The 14672-nt window shown below is 42.3% G+C and overlaps 1 protein-coding gene across 1 annotated transcript in view; it reads right to left on the bottom strand.

Annotated features, from left to right (window-relative positions):
- Positions 1-10722, bottom strand: part of GLG1 (golgi glycoprotein 1) — a 49473-nt gene extending 38751 nt beyond the window's left edge. The window contains exon 1 of the mRNA XM_088446249.1: positions 10343-10722. Coding sequence (XP_088302375.1) covers positions 10343-10621 — 279 coding nt within the window. The 5' untranslated portion in view covers positions 10622-10722. The remainder of the gene's footprint in view (positions 1-10342) is intronic.
- Between the last annotated feature and the right edge of the window lie 3950 nt (positions 10723-14672).

Genomic DNA, 14672 nt, shown 5'->3' on the forward strand with positions numbered 1-14672 from the left:
ACAGCCAGGGGATATAATATGTATATATCAGGGTATAGTATAAGGAGGGGGGGGAGGATATTATATAATATAGGGTATATAATATGAGATATATACCTCCCGGACATCCTGCAGGCACTCCAGCACAGCCAGGGTATATAATATGTATATATCAGGTATAGTATAAGGAGGGGGGAGGATATTATATAATATAGGGTATATAATATGAGATATATACCTCCCGGACATCCTGCAGGCACTCCAGCACAGCCAGGGGATATAATATGTATAGATCAGGGTATAGTATAAGGAGGGGGGGATATTATATAATATAGGGTATATAATATGAGATATATACCTCCCGGACATCCTGCAGGCACTCCAGCACAGCCAGGGTATATAATATGTATAGATCAGGGTATAGTATAAGGAGGGGGGGGATATTATATAATATAGGGTATATAATATGAGATATATACCTCCCGGACATCCTGCAGGCACTCCAGCACAGCCAGGGTATATAATATGTATAGATAAGGGTATAGTATAAGGAGGGGGGGATATTATATAATATAGGGTATATAATATGAGATATATACCTCCCGGACATCCTGCAGGCACTCCAGCACAGCCAGGGTATATAATATGTATATATCAGGTATAGTATAAGGAGGGGGGAAGATATTATATAATATAGGATATATAATAAGAGATATATACCTCCCAGACATCCTGCAGGCACTCCAGCACGGCCAGGGTATATAATATGTATATATCAGGGTATAGTATAAGGGGGGGGAGGATATTATATAATATAGGGTATATAATATGAGATATATATCTCCCGGACAGCCTGCAGGCACTCCAGCACAGCCAGGGGATATAATAATATGTATATATCAGGGTATAGTATAATAAGGGGGGAGAATATTATATAATATAGGGTATATAATATGAGATATATACCTCCCGGACATCCTGCAGGCACTCCAGCACAGCCAGGGTATATAATATGTATAGATCAGGTATAGTATAAGGAGGGGGGGATATTATATAATATAGGGTATATAATATGTATAGATCAGGGTATAGTATAAGGAGGGGGGGATATTATATAATATAGGGTATATAATATGTATAGATCAGGGTATAGTATAAGGAGGGGGGGATATTATATAATACAGGGTATATAATATGTATAGATCAGGGTATAGTATAAGGAGGGGGGGATATTATATAATATAGGGTATATAATATGAGATATATACCTCCCGGACATCCTGCAGGCACTCCAGCACAGCCAGGGGATATAATATGTATATATCAGGGTATAGTATAAGGAGGGGGGGATATTATATAATATAGGGTATATAATATGAGATATATACCTCCCGGACATCCTGCAGGCACTCCAGCACAGCCAGGGTATATAATATGTATATATCAGGGTATAGTATAAGGGGGGGGGAGGATATTATATAATATAGGGTATATAATATGAGATATATACCTCCCGGACATCCTGCAGGCACTCCAGCACAGCCAGGGTATATAATATGTATAGATCAGGTATAGTATAAGGAGGGGGGGATATTATATAATATAGGGTATATAATATGTATAGATCAGGGTATAGTATAAGGAGGGGGGGATATTATATAATATAGGGTATATAATATGTATAGATCAGGGTATAGTATAAGGAGGGGGGGATATTATATAATACAGGGTATATAATATGTATAGATCAGGGTATAGTATAAGGAGGGGGGGATATTATATAATATAGGGTATATAATATGAGATATATACCTCCCGGACATCCTGCAGGCACTCCAGCACAGCCAGGGTATATAATATGTATAGATCAGGGTATAGTATAAGGAGGGGGGGATATTATATAATATAGGGTATATAATATGTATAGATCAGGGTATAGAATAAGGAGGGGGGGATATTATATAATATAGGGTATATAATATGAGATATATACCTCCCGGACATCCTGCAGGCACTCCAGCACAGCCAGGGTATATAATATGTATATATCAGGGTATAGTATAAGGGGGGGGAGGATATTATATAATATAGGGTATATAATATGAGATATATACCTCCCGGACATCCTGCAGGCACTCCAGCACAGCCAGGGTATATAATATGTATAGATCAGGTATAGTATAAGGAGGGGGGGATATTATATAATATAGGGTATATAATATGTATAGATCAGGTATAGTATAAGGAGGGGGGGATATTATATAATATAGGGTATATAATATGTATAGATCAGGGTATAGTATAAGGAGGGGGGGATATTATATAATACAGGGTATATAATATGTATAGATCAGGGTATAGTATACGGAGGGGGGGATATTATATAATATAGGGTATATAATATGAGATATATACCTCCCGGACATCCTGCAGGCACTCCAGCACAGCCAGGGTATATAATATGTATAGATCAGGGTATAGTATAAGGAGGGGGGGATATTATATAATATAGGGTATATAATATGTATAGATCAGGGTATAGTATAAGGAGGGGGGGATATTATATAATATAGGGTATATAATATGAGATATATACCTCCCGGACATCCTGCAGGCACTCCAGCACAGCCAGGGTATATAATATGTATATATCAGGGTATAGTATAAGGGGGGGGAGGATATTATATAATATAGGGTATATAATATGAGATATATACCTCCCGGACATCCTGCAGGCACTCCAGCACAGCCAGGGGATATAATATGTATATATCAGGTATAGTATAAGGAGGGGGGGAGGATATTATGTAATATAGGGTATATAATATGAGATATATACCTCCCGGACATCCTGCAGGCACTCCAGCACAGCCAGGGTATATAATATGTATAGATCAGGTATAGTATAAGGAGGGGGGGATATTATATAATATAGGGTATATAATATGTATAGATCAGGTATAGTATAAGGAGGGGGGGATATTATATAATATAGGGTATATAATATGAGATATATACCTCCGGACATCCTGCAGGCACTCCAGCACAGCCAGGGGATATATGTATAGATCAGGGTATAGTATAAGGAGGGGGGGATATTATATAATATAGGGTATATAATATGTATAGATCAGGGCTATAGTATAAGGAGGGGGGGATATTAATATAATACAGGGTATATAATATGTATAGATCAGGGTATAGTATAAGGAGGGGGGGATATTATATAATATAGGGTATATAATATGAGATATATACCTCCCGGACATCCTGCAGGCACTCCAGCACAGCCAGGGTATATAATATGTATAGATCAGGGTATAGTATAAGGAGGGGGGGATATTATATAATATAGGGTATATAATATGTATAGATCAGGGTATAGTATAAGGAGGGGGGGATATTATATAATATAGGGTATATAATATGAGATATATACCTCCCGGACATCCTGCAGGCACTCCAGCACAGCCAGGGTATATAATATGTATAGATCAGGGTATAGTATAAGGAGGGGGGGATATTATATAATATAGGGTATATAATATGTATAGATCAGGGTATAGTATAAGGAGGGGGGGGATATTATATAATATAGGGTATATAATATGAGATATATACCTCCCGGACATCCTGCAGGCACTCCAGCACAGCCAGGGTATATAATATGTATATATCAGGGTATAGTATAAGGGGGGGAGGATATTATATAATATAGGGTATATAATATGTATAGATCAGGGTATAGTATAAGGAGGGGGGGATATTATATAATATAGGGTATATAATATGAGATATATACCTCCCGGACATCCTGCAGGCACTCCAGCACAGCCAGGGTATATAATATGTATATATCAGGTATAGTATAAGGAGGGGGGGAGGATATTATGTAATATAGGGTATATAATATGAGATATATACCTCCCGGACATCCTGCAGGCACTCCAGCACAGCCAGGGTATATAATATGTATACATCAGGGTATAGTATAAGGGGGGGGAGGATATTATATAATATAGGGTATATAATATGAGATATATACCTCCCGGACATCCTGCAGGCACTCCAGCACAGCCAGGGTATATAATATGTATATATCAGGTATAGTATAAGGAGGGGGGGATATTATATAATATAGGGTATATAATATGTATAGATCAGGGTATAGTATAAGGAGGGGGGGATATTATATAATATAGGGTATATAATATGAGATATATACCTCCCGGACATCCTGCAGGCACTCCAGCACAGCCAGGGGATATTATTATTATTATTATTACCAGTTATTTATATAGCGCACACATATTCCGCAGCGCTTTTACAGTGAATATTTGGCCATTCACATCAGTCCCTGCCCCAGTGGAGCTTACAATCTATATTCCCTAACAATCGCTCACACACATATGCACTAGGGTTAATTTTTTGCTGGGAGCCAATTAACCTACCAGTATATTTTTGGAGTGTGGGAGGAAACCGGAGTACCCGGAGGAAACCCACGCAAGCACAGGGAGAATATACAAACTCCACACAGTTAGGGCCATGGTGGGAATTGAACCCATGACCTCAGTGCTGTGAGGCAGTAACGCTAACCATTACACCGTCTGTGCTGCCCAATATATATCAGGTATAGTATAAGGAGGGGGGGAGGATATTATGTAATATAGGGTATATAATATGTATATATCAGGTATAGTATAAGGAGGGGGGGAGGATATTATGTAATATAGGGTATATAATATGAGATATATACCTCCCGGACATCCTGCAGGCACTCCAGCACAGCCAGGGTATATAATATGTATATATCAGGGTATAGTATAAGGGGGGGAGGATATTATATAATATAGGGTATATAATATGAGATATATACCTCCCGGACATCCTGCAGGCACTCCAGCACAGCCAGGGTATATAATATGTATATATCAGGTATAGTATAAGGAGGGGGGGAGGATATTATGTAATATAGGGTATATAATATGAGATATATACCTCCCGGACATCCTGCAGGCACTCCAGCACAGCCAGGGTATATAATATGTATATATCAGGTATAGTATAAGGAGGGGGGGAGGATATTATGTAATATAGGGTATATAATATGAGATATATACCTCCCGGACATCCTGCAGGCACTCCAGCACAGCCAGGGTATATAATATGTATATATCAGGTATAGTATAAGGAGGGGGGGAGGATATTATGTAATATAGGGTATATAATATGAGATATATACCTCCCGGACATCCTGCAGGCACTCCAGCACAGCCAGGGTATATAATATGTATATATCAGGTATAGTATAAGGAGGGGGGGGAGGATATTATGTAATATAGGGTATATAATATGAGATATATACCTCCCGGACATCCTGCAGGCACTCCAGCACAGCCAGGGTATATAATATGTATATATCAGGTATAGTATAAGGAGGGGGGGAGGATATTATATAATATAGGGTATATAATATGAGATATATACCTCCCGGACATCCTGCAGGCACTCCAGCACAGCCAGGGTATATAATATGTATAGATCAGGTATAGTATAAGGAGGGGGGGAGGATATTATGTAATATAGGGTATATAATATGAGATATATACCTCCCGGACATCCTGCAGGCACTCCAGCACAGCCAGGGTATATAATATGTATATATCAGGTATAGTATAAGGAGGGGGGGAGGATATTATGTAATATAGGGTATATAATATGAGATATATACCTCCCGGACATCCTGCAGGCACTCCAGCACAGCCAGGGTATATAATATGTATATATCAGGTATAGTATAAGGAGGGGGGGAGGATATTATGTAATATAGGGTATATAATATGAGATATATACCTCCCGGACATCCTGCAGGCACTCCAGCACAGCCAGGGTATATAATATGTATAGATCAGGTATAGTATAAGGAGGGGGGGAGGATATTATGTAATATAGGGTATATAATATGAGATATATACCTCCCGGACATCCTGCAGGCACTCCAGCACAGCCAGGGTATATAATATGTATATATCAGGTATAGTATAAGGAGGGGGGGAGGATATTATGTAATATAGGGTATATAATATGAGATATATACCTCCCGGACATCCTGCAGGCACTCCAGCACAGCCAGGGTATATAATATGTATATATCAGGTATAGTATAAGGAGGGGGGGAGGATATTATGTAATATAGGGTATATAATATGAGATATATACCTCCCGGACATCCTGCAGGCACTCCAGCACAGCCAGGGTATATAATATGTATATATCAGGTATAGTATAAGGAGGGGGGGAGGGTATTATGTAATATAGGGTATATAATATGAGATATATACCTCCCGGACATCCTGCAGGCACTCCAGCACAGCCAGGGTATATAATATGTATATATCAGGGTATAGTATAAGGGGGGGGAGGATATTATATAATATAGGGTATATAATATGAGATATATACCTCCCGGACATCCTGCAGGCACTCCAGCACAGCCAGGGTATATAATATGTATATATCAGGTATAGTATAAGGAGGGGGGGGAGGATATTATGTAATATAGGGTATATAATATGAGATATATACCTCCCGGACATCCTGCAGGCACTCCAGCACAGCCAGGGTATATAATATGTATATATCAGGTATAGTATAAGGAGGGGGGGAGGATATTATGTAATATAGGGTATATAATATGAGATATATACCTCCCGGACATCCTGCAGGCACTCCAGCACAGCCAGGGTATATAATATGTATATATCAGGTATAGTATAAGGAGGGGGGGAGGATATTATGTAATATAGGGTATATAATATGAGATATATACCTCCCGGACATCCTGCAGGCACTCCAGCACAGCCAGGGTATATAATATGTATATATCAGGGTATAGTATAAGGGGGGGGAGGATATTATATAATATAGGGTATATAATATGAGATATATACCTCCCGGACATCCTGCAGGCACTCCAGCACAGCCAGGGTATATAATATGTATATATCAGGGTATAGTATAAGGGGGGGGAGGATATTATATAATATAGGGTATATAATATGAGATATATACCTCCCGGACATCCTGCAGGCACTCCAGCACAGCCAGGGTATATAATATGTATATATCAGGTATAGTATAAGGAGGGGGGGAGGATATTATGTAATATAGGGTATATAATATGAGATATATACCTCCCGGACATCCTGCAGGCACTCCAGCACAGCCAGGGTATATAATATGTATATATCAGGTATAGTATAAGGAGGGGGGGAGGATATTATGTAATATAGGGTATATAATATGAGATATATACCTCCCGGACATCCTGCAGGCACTCCAGCACAGCCAGGGTATATAATATGTATAGATCAGGTATAGTATAAGGAGGGGGGGAGGATATTATGTAATATAGGGTATATAATATGAGATATATACCTCCCGGACATCCTGCAGGCACTCCAGCACAGCCAGGGTATATAATATGTATATATCAGGTATAGTATAAGGAGGGGGGGAGGATATTATATAATATAGGGTATATAATATGAGATATATACCTCCCGGACATCCTGCAGGCACTCCAGCACAGCCAGGGTATATAATATGTATAGATCAGGTATAGTATAAGGAGGGGGGGAGGATATTATGTAATATAGGGTATATAATATGAGATATATACCTCCCGGACATCCTGCAGGCACTCCAGCACAGCCAGGGTATATAATATGTATAGATCAGGTATAGTATAAGGAGGGGGGGAGGATATTATGTAATATAGGGTATATAATATGAGATATATACCTCCCGGACATCCTGCAGGCACTCCAGCACAGCCAGGGTATATAATATGTATAGATCAGGTATAGTATAAGGAGGGGGGGAGGATATTATGTAATATAGGGTATATAATATGAGATATATACCTCCCGGACATCCTGCAGGCACTCCAGCACAGCCAGGGTATATAATATGTATAGATCAGGTATAGTATAAGGAGGGGGGGAGGATATTATGTAATATAGGGTATATAATATGAGATATATACCTCCCGGACATCCTGCAGGCACTCCAGCACAGCCAGGGTATATAATATGTATATATCAGGTATAGTATAAGGAGGGGGGGAGGATATTATGTAATATAGGGTATATAATATGAGATATATACCTCCCGGACATCCTGCAGGCACTCCAGCACAGCCAGGGTATATAATATGTATATATCAGGTATAGTATAAGGAGGGGGGGAGGATATTATGTAATATAGGGTATATAATATGAGATATATACCTCCCGGACATCCTGCAGGCACTCCAGCACAGCCAGGGTATATAATATGTATATATCAGGTATAGTATAAGGAGGGGGGGAGGGTATTATGTAATATAGGGTATATAATATGAGATATATACCTCCCGGACATCCTGCAGGCACTCCAGCACAGCCAGGGTATATAATATGTATATATCAGGGTATAGTATAAGGGGGGGGAGGATATTATATAATATAGGGTATATAATATGAGATATATACCTCCCGGACATCCTGCAGGCACTCCAGCACAGCCAGGGTATATAATATGTATATATCAGGTATAGTATAAGGAGGGGGGGAGGATATTATGTAATATAGGGTATATAATATGAGATATATACCTCCCGGACATCCTGCAGGCACTCCAGCACAGCCAGGGTATATAATATGTATATATCAGGTATAGTATAAGGAGGGGGGGGAGGATATTATGTAATATAGGGTATATAATATGAGATATATACCTCCCGGACATCCTGCAGGCACTCCAGCACAGCCAGGGTATATAATATGTATATATCAGGTATAGTATAAGGAGGGGGGGGAGGATATTATGTAATATAGGGTATATAATATGAGATATATACCTCCCGGACATCCTGCAGGCACTCCAGCACAGCCAGGGTATATAATATGTATATATCAGGGTATAGTATAAGGGGGGGGAGGATATTATATAATATAGGGTATATAATATGAGATATATACCTCCCGGACATCCTGCAGGCACTCCAGCACAGCCAGGGTATATAATATGTATATATCAGGTATAGTATAAGGAGGGGGGGAGGATATTATGTAATATAGGGTATATAATATGAGATATATACCTCCCGGACATCCTGCAGGCACTCCAGCACAGCCAGGGTATATAATATGTATATATCAGGTATAGTATAAGGAGGGGGGGAGGATATTATGTAATATAGGGTATATAATATGAGATATATACCTCCCGGACATCCTGCAGGCACTCCAGCACAGCCAGGGTATATAATATGTATATATCAGGGTATAGTATAAGGGGGGGGAGGATATTATATAATATAGGGTATATAATATGAGATATATACCTCCCGGACATCCTGCAGGCACTCCAGCACAGCCAGGGTATATAATATGTATATATCAGGTATAGTATAAGGAGGGGGGGGAGGATATTATGTAATATAGGGTATATAATATGAGATATATACCTCCCGGACATCCTGCAGGCACTCCAGCACAGCCAGGGTATATAATATGTATATATCAGGTATAGTATAAGGAGGGGGGGAGGATATTATGTAATATAGGGTATATAATATGAGATATATACCTCCCGGACATCCTGCAGGCACTCCAGCACAGCCAGGGTATATAATATGTATATATCAGGGTATAGTATAAGGGGGGGGGAGGATATTATATAATATAGGGTATATAATATGAGATATATACCTCCCGGACATCCTGCAGGCACTCCAGCACAGCCAGGGGATATAATATGTATATATCAGGTATAGTATAAGGAGGGGGGGAGGATATTATGTAATATAGGGTATATAATATGAGATATATACCTCCCGGACATCCTGCAGGCACTCCAGCACAGCCAGGGGATATAATATGTATATATCAGGGTATAGTATAAGGAGGGGGGGGATATTATATAATATAGGGTATATAATATGATATATATACCTCCCGGACATCCTGCAGGCACTCCGGCACAGCCAGGGGATATAATATGTATATATCAGGTATAGTATAAGGAGGGGGGGAGGATATTATGTAATATAGGGTATATAATATGAGATATATACCTCCCGGACATCCTGCAGGCACTCCAGCACAGCCAGGGGATATAATATGTATATATCAGGGTATAGTATAAGGAGGGGGGGGATATTATATAATATAGGGTATATAATATGAGATATATACCTCCCGGACATCCTGCAGGCACTCCAGCACAGCCAGGGGATATAATATGTATATATCAGGTATAGTATAAGGAGGGGGGGAGGATATTATGTAATATAGGGTATATAATATGAGATATATACCTCCCGGACATCCTGCAGGCACTCCAGCACAGCCAGGTTGTTGTTCCAGGAGTTCTTGGGGCAGATGCGGGAGATGTCCTCCCGGCAGGCCTCCTCCTCGATCAGCCTGACGCCGGGGAGTCTCCGGGGCTGAGAGGCCCCAGGCTGAGCCGCCACTGCCGCGACCGCAGCCACCTCCTGCGCCGCGACCTCGGCCCGAGCCTCCAGACCCCAGAGCAGAGCCAGGCCAGCGCTCAGCAGCAGGAACCAGCACAGCCGGACACGTCCGCAGGCCGCCATCTTGGGATCAGCCAGTCACGGAGCTGCTGCAGGCGCGGTCCCTGTCCACCGGGTAATGCCGGAGCGCGCACGCCGAGCAACGTGCTCACGTCACCCCAGTACCAAGCTGTGCCCTCGTCAAAGATGGCGGCTCCCTGTTACTGCGCTCCGTCAGTCCGGACGCCTGATTGTAGTGCTGGTCCGGAGAGAAGTCTCTCTGCCGTTACTATACCCAGGTCCTAGAGTACTTCCCTGTGCGGAGAGGAAGCCGTTTTCCACAGATGTGGTTTAGGGGCTCTAAGAAAATGGCGGCGAAGGCCCACACGGTGCCCGCATAGCTGATGGGAGGCCACGCCCACAGAGGCCATTATGGCGGTGACGTTTCCCCTCATGCTATATCATACACACATCATCCCTCCTCGTCCTGAGACTTTATCACCTACAGATAGTGGAGACCTCTATGTAGTAACCATAACTCTCTCCCTGTGCTGTAGGCACACAGCAGGCCTTTTACGGATAGAAAGTGGGCTCTCTCTGCAGCTCAATGCCCTGTTCTGCCAACACTGGCAATCAAAAATGCTGGACATCGATGATTGGCAATCAATCAAAAATGCTGGACATCGATGATTGGCGATCAATCAAAAGTGCTGGACATCGATGATTGGCAATCAATCAAAAGTGCTGGACATCGATGATTGGCAATCAATCAAAAATGCTGGACATCGATGATTGGCGATCAATCAAAAGTGCTGGACATCGATGATTGGCAATCAATCAAAAGTGCTGGACATCGATGATTGGCAATCAATCAAAAGTGCTGGACATCGATGATTGGCGATCCATCTGGGAAACTGGAAAATGCAACATAAAAATCCCCAAATTGCCAATTCCAACCTAAAATTGATACATGTTGAATTATGCCCATCTTTCTGTTATATAGTGGGGGAGATAGAGGGACTTAAAATCCCTCCCTCTGCTGTAGTGAGTCCCCACTAGTCTCCTGGACTGATGGGGACAAGTTCATTTTGGGGGGCACTACGCCCACCCCTGTGGGGGATGAGTGGGGTTCATTTTCCACAGTATAGGTTATATCAGAGGGGTTTAAACAGGCAAAAGTCACCTGGCTGTAAAATCCATATGTTCTTCAGCCCCAATGGTCGGCCTAGTCCAGTGGTCTCCTACCGGTAGCTCTCGGCCATAATCTGGGTAGTTCTCCTAGCTTCAGTACTGCTGAATCAACTAGGAGGAAGTGACCTCTGACAAAGCCGGAGGTGTAGCGACAGGGAAGCGCTTCAGGTGATAGCCATAGGGCGACAGTACATGACGGACACCATCAGGACATCACAGGAGTCTAATGCATTTGGGGCAAATGACTCCTACCCAGCCTTGCCAAATTTAGCTCCTCTACTGTACTTACCTCCTTGGAGCCAGTAATTAAAAGTGAAATGTGCAACAAAATCACTATTAATTAAGTGCATTGTTTGCTATTAAACATTTTTTTCACTTTCATTAAATGATCTTTCGGTTATTAACCAAATTTTTTTAATTTGTTTTTCAAACATGTGAGTAGCTCTTCAGGTTTCATTTTTCTTGAGTAGCTCACATCCCAATTAAGGCTGGCGCCTAGTCTGTTCCAGAGACTTAAAATAGACAACAATAAAACATAGTTGCAGCCAATGTTTGTCTGTGCAAACTGGAATAATGAGGAAATAAGACAATGGCCTTAATTAGATGGAGAAGTAAAAGCTATGTGTCTGCAGGTGGGGCAGAGGCACAGAGATTTATAGTTGAGAGGGGCATGTCCTAGCTTAATTATGAATTTCAATATAAGAATAAAAAACCTCCCAGTAGTTTGCTATATGCAGAAGCAGCCAGTATTTACCATGCATGCAATAAGGCATTTGCACCCTTGCATTGGAACATGGTTTGTCCAGGAGCACATTGCTCCACTTTTCCCCTCTGACTTGTAACGGATACAGAATAAGGCCCATAGTGTACCATTTAAAATATTGCAACTCTTAAAAGGCGCAAGTATTTTTCTACCTATTAATGATATCAGGTACTACGTGAGTTATGTTCCTCTTATGTTTTTCCCAATACGTGGGCAGCATCAGTTTCATTGGAGGTAAAATTAGAAAACTACATACGTAAACAAACCTTATGTGCAAAAAAAAAAAAAAAAAAAAAGGAGATTTAGGTCTTACCTGGTTAAATCCTTTTCTTCTAGTTCAATAGGGGACACAGTGATAACACTGGGATATAGGCTGTGCAGAAGGACTGGGCACTAAACCGTTAATGGGTTTGACTTTCCAGGCAGCCTAACCTCCTCCCCTATACCCCACCCGCAGCAGGGCGCTCTCCCTCTTCCAGGTAAGAACATAAACCTCCTTTTCATTTTTTACGGCCAAAGGGGACATAGGGACAACGCTGGGACATCCCAAAGCAATTTTCCCAAGGGCGCGGACGCTCCTGAGCCAAGGTCTGCTTCGTAGCCGGCCGGCCAGCTCCGTTTGTGAAAGCCATAGAGCACTAAAAGGGAATCGGACTTACGGATATCCCTAGTGCGAGCTACATAGAACCAGAGGGCCCTCACCACATCCAAAGAGGCCTCCTCCGGTTAAGAATCAGGCAACTGAAAAGCCGGAACCACAATCTCCTTGTTGATGTGGAACAGAGAAACTACCTTCGGAAGTGTCAGAAGAAGTGAAAGACCAGAAACAAAGACCAACACGACAGCGTGCTCAGGACACTCGACGATGCGAAGGGCTCGATTCAGACGCACTCGCTAGATGCGTTTGCATGCAGCCAAAGTATGCAAATCTCGCGATTGCACAGCAAAGCTTTAGCACGCCCACTATGTCTTGGCGTGCGATCACTGTGTGTATTTAGATGCCCTTTAGCCTGTCTTAGGACGCCCACTTGTGCACGTCATCTCCAGGTAGTGTATGCAAACATCTGTAACATCAAGTACCATCAGAAGCGAACGCAGCACTTGTGGTTGACCATACCCTACCGCAAGCACCGCGAGTGCTTCAGTGTGAAATTCAAGCAAGTGACGTGTACTATAATGCTCCGTAATAATTATGCACGCCTCTGAAACGGCGTTCAGACACGCCTGCATTCGCACCACCACTCCCCCGTTTCCATCGACCAACTCGTTACCACCCACAAACTGCTTCTCCTGTCACTCAGTCTAGCGAGCAGTCTATGTTTAAGGGGCGAACGCATGGACTGGTTCATGCACTGCATGCGCACATTGCAAACATCGGTTGGCTGCGTGCGAATGCATCCTAGCGAGCGGGTCTGAATTGGGCCTAAAGTTCTCTACGTAAGCCAGCGAATGTCCACCACCTCTAAAGGCTCAAAGGAAGATAACTGAAGAGCCCTAAGCATTAAAGACAAGTCCCACTGAGACACTAGAGGAACAAAGAGGGGCTGCACATGGAAGGCGCATTGAAAGAAAGTTCTGACGTCAGACAACAAAGCAATCCACCTCTGAATGAGTACTGAGAGGGCGGAAACCTGAACCTTCAGGGGCGAAAGGCAAAGACCCAAATCCAGGCTAGGCTGCCGGAAGGAGAAAACCCGGGAGAGACAAAAGGACCTAGGGTGTAGGCCCCTGGCCGAACACCGAAAAAAGTAAATCCTCCAAGCCGGGTGATAAATCCTAGCTGAAGGTGGTTTGTGGGCACTAAGCATGGTATGAATGATAGACCTGGCCCTCAGGAGGGATGTCTCAAGAGCCACCCCGTCAAAGTGAGACAGGCCAGATCCGGATGGAAAAATGGGCCCTGTGACAGAAAGGTCCGGCCACAGCGGAAGATCCAGAGGAGTGTCGATGGAGAGGCCTTGGAGATCCACGTACCAAGCATGCCGCGGCCAAACAGAAGCCACGAGGATCACGGTGCCGCATTCCAGTTTCAGTTTGCGAAGAACCCACGGAATAAGTGAGATTGGAGGGAATATGTATATTAGACGAAAGACCCACAGAATCGCTAAGGCATCCACCAGAAGAGCTCCCAGATCGCTGGTGCGAGAACAGTACCTCAGCTGCTTGTGGTTGTGTCCAGAT

This window comes from Taudactylus pleione, unplaced genomic scaffold (genome assembly GCF_031769625.1).
Source record: "Taudactylus pleione unplaced genomic scaffold, aTauple2 ptg000394l, whole genome shotgun sequence".
NCBI lineage: Eukaryota > Metazoa > Chordata > Amphibia > Anura > Myobatrachidae > Taudactylus > Taudactylus pleione.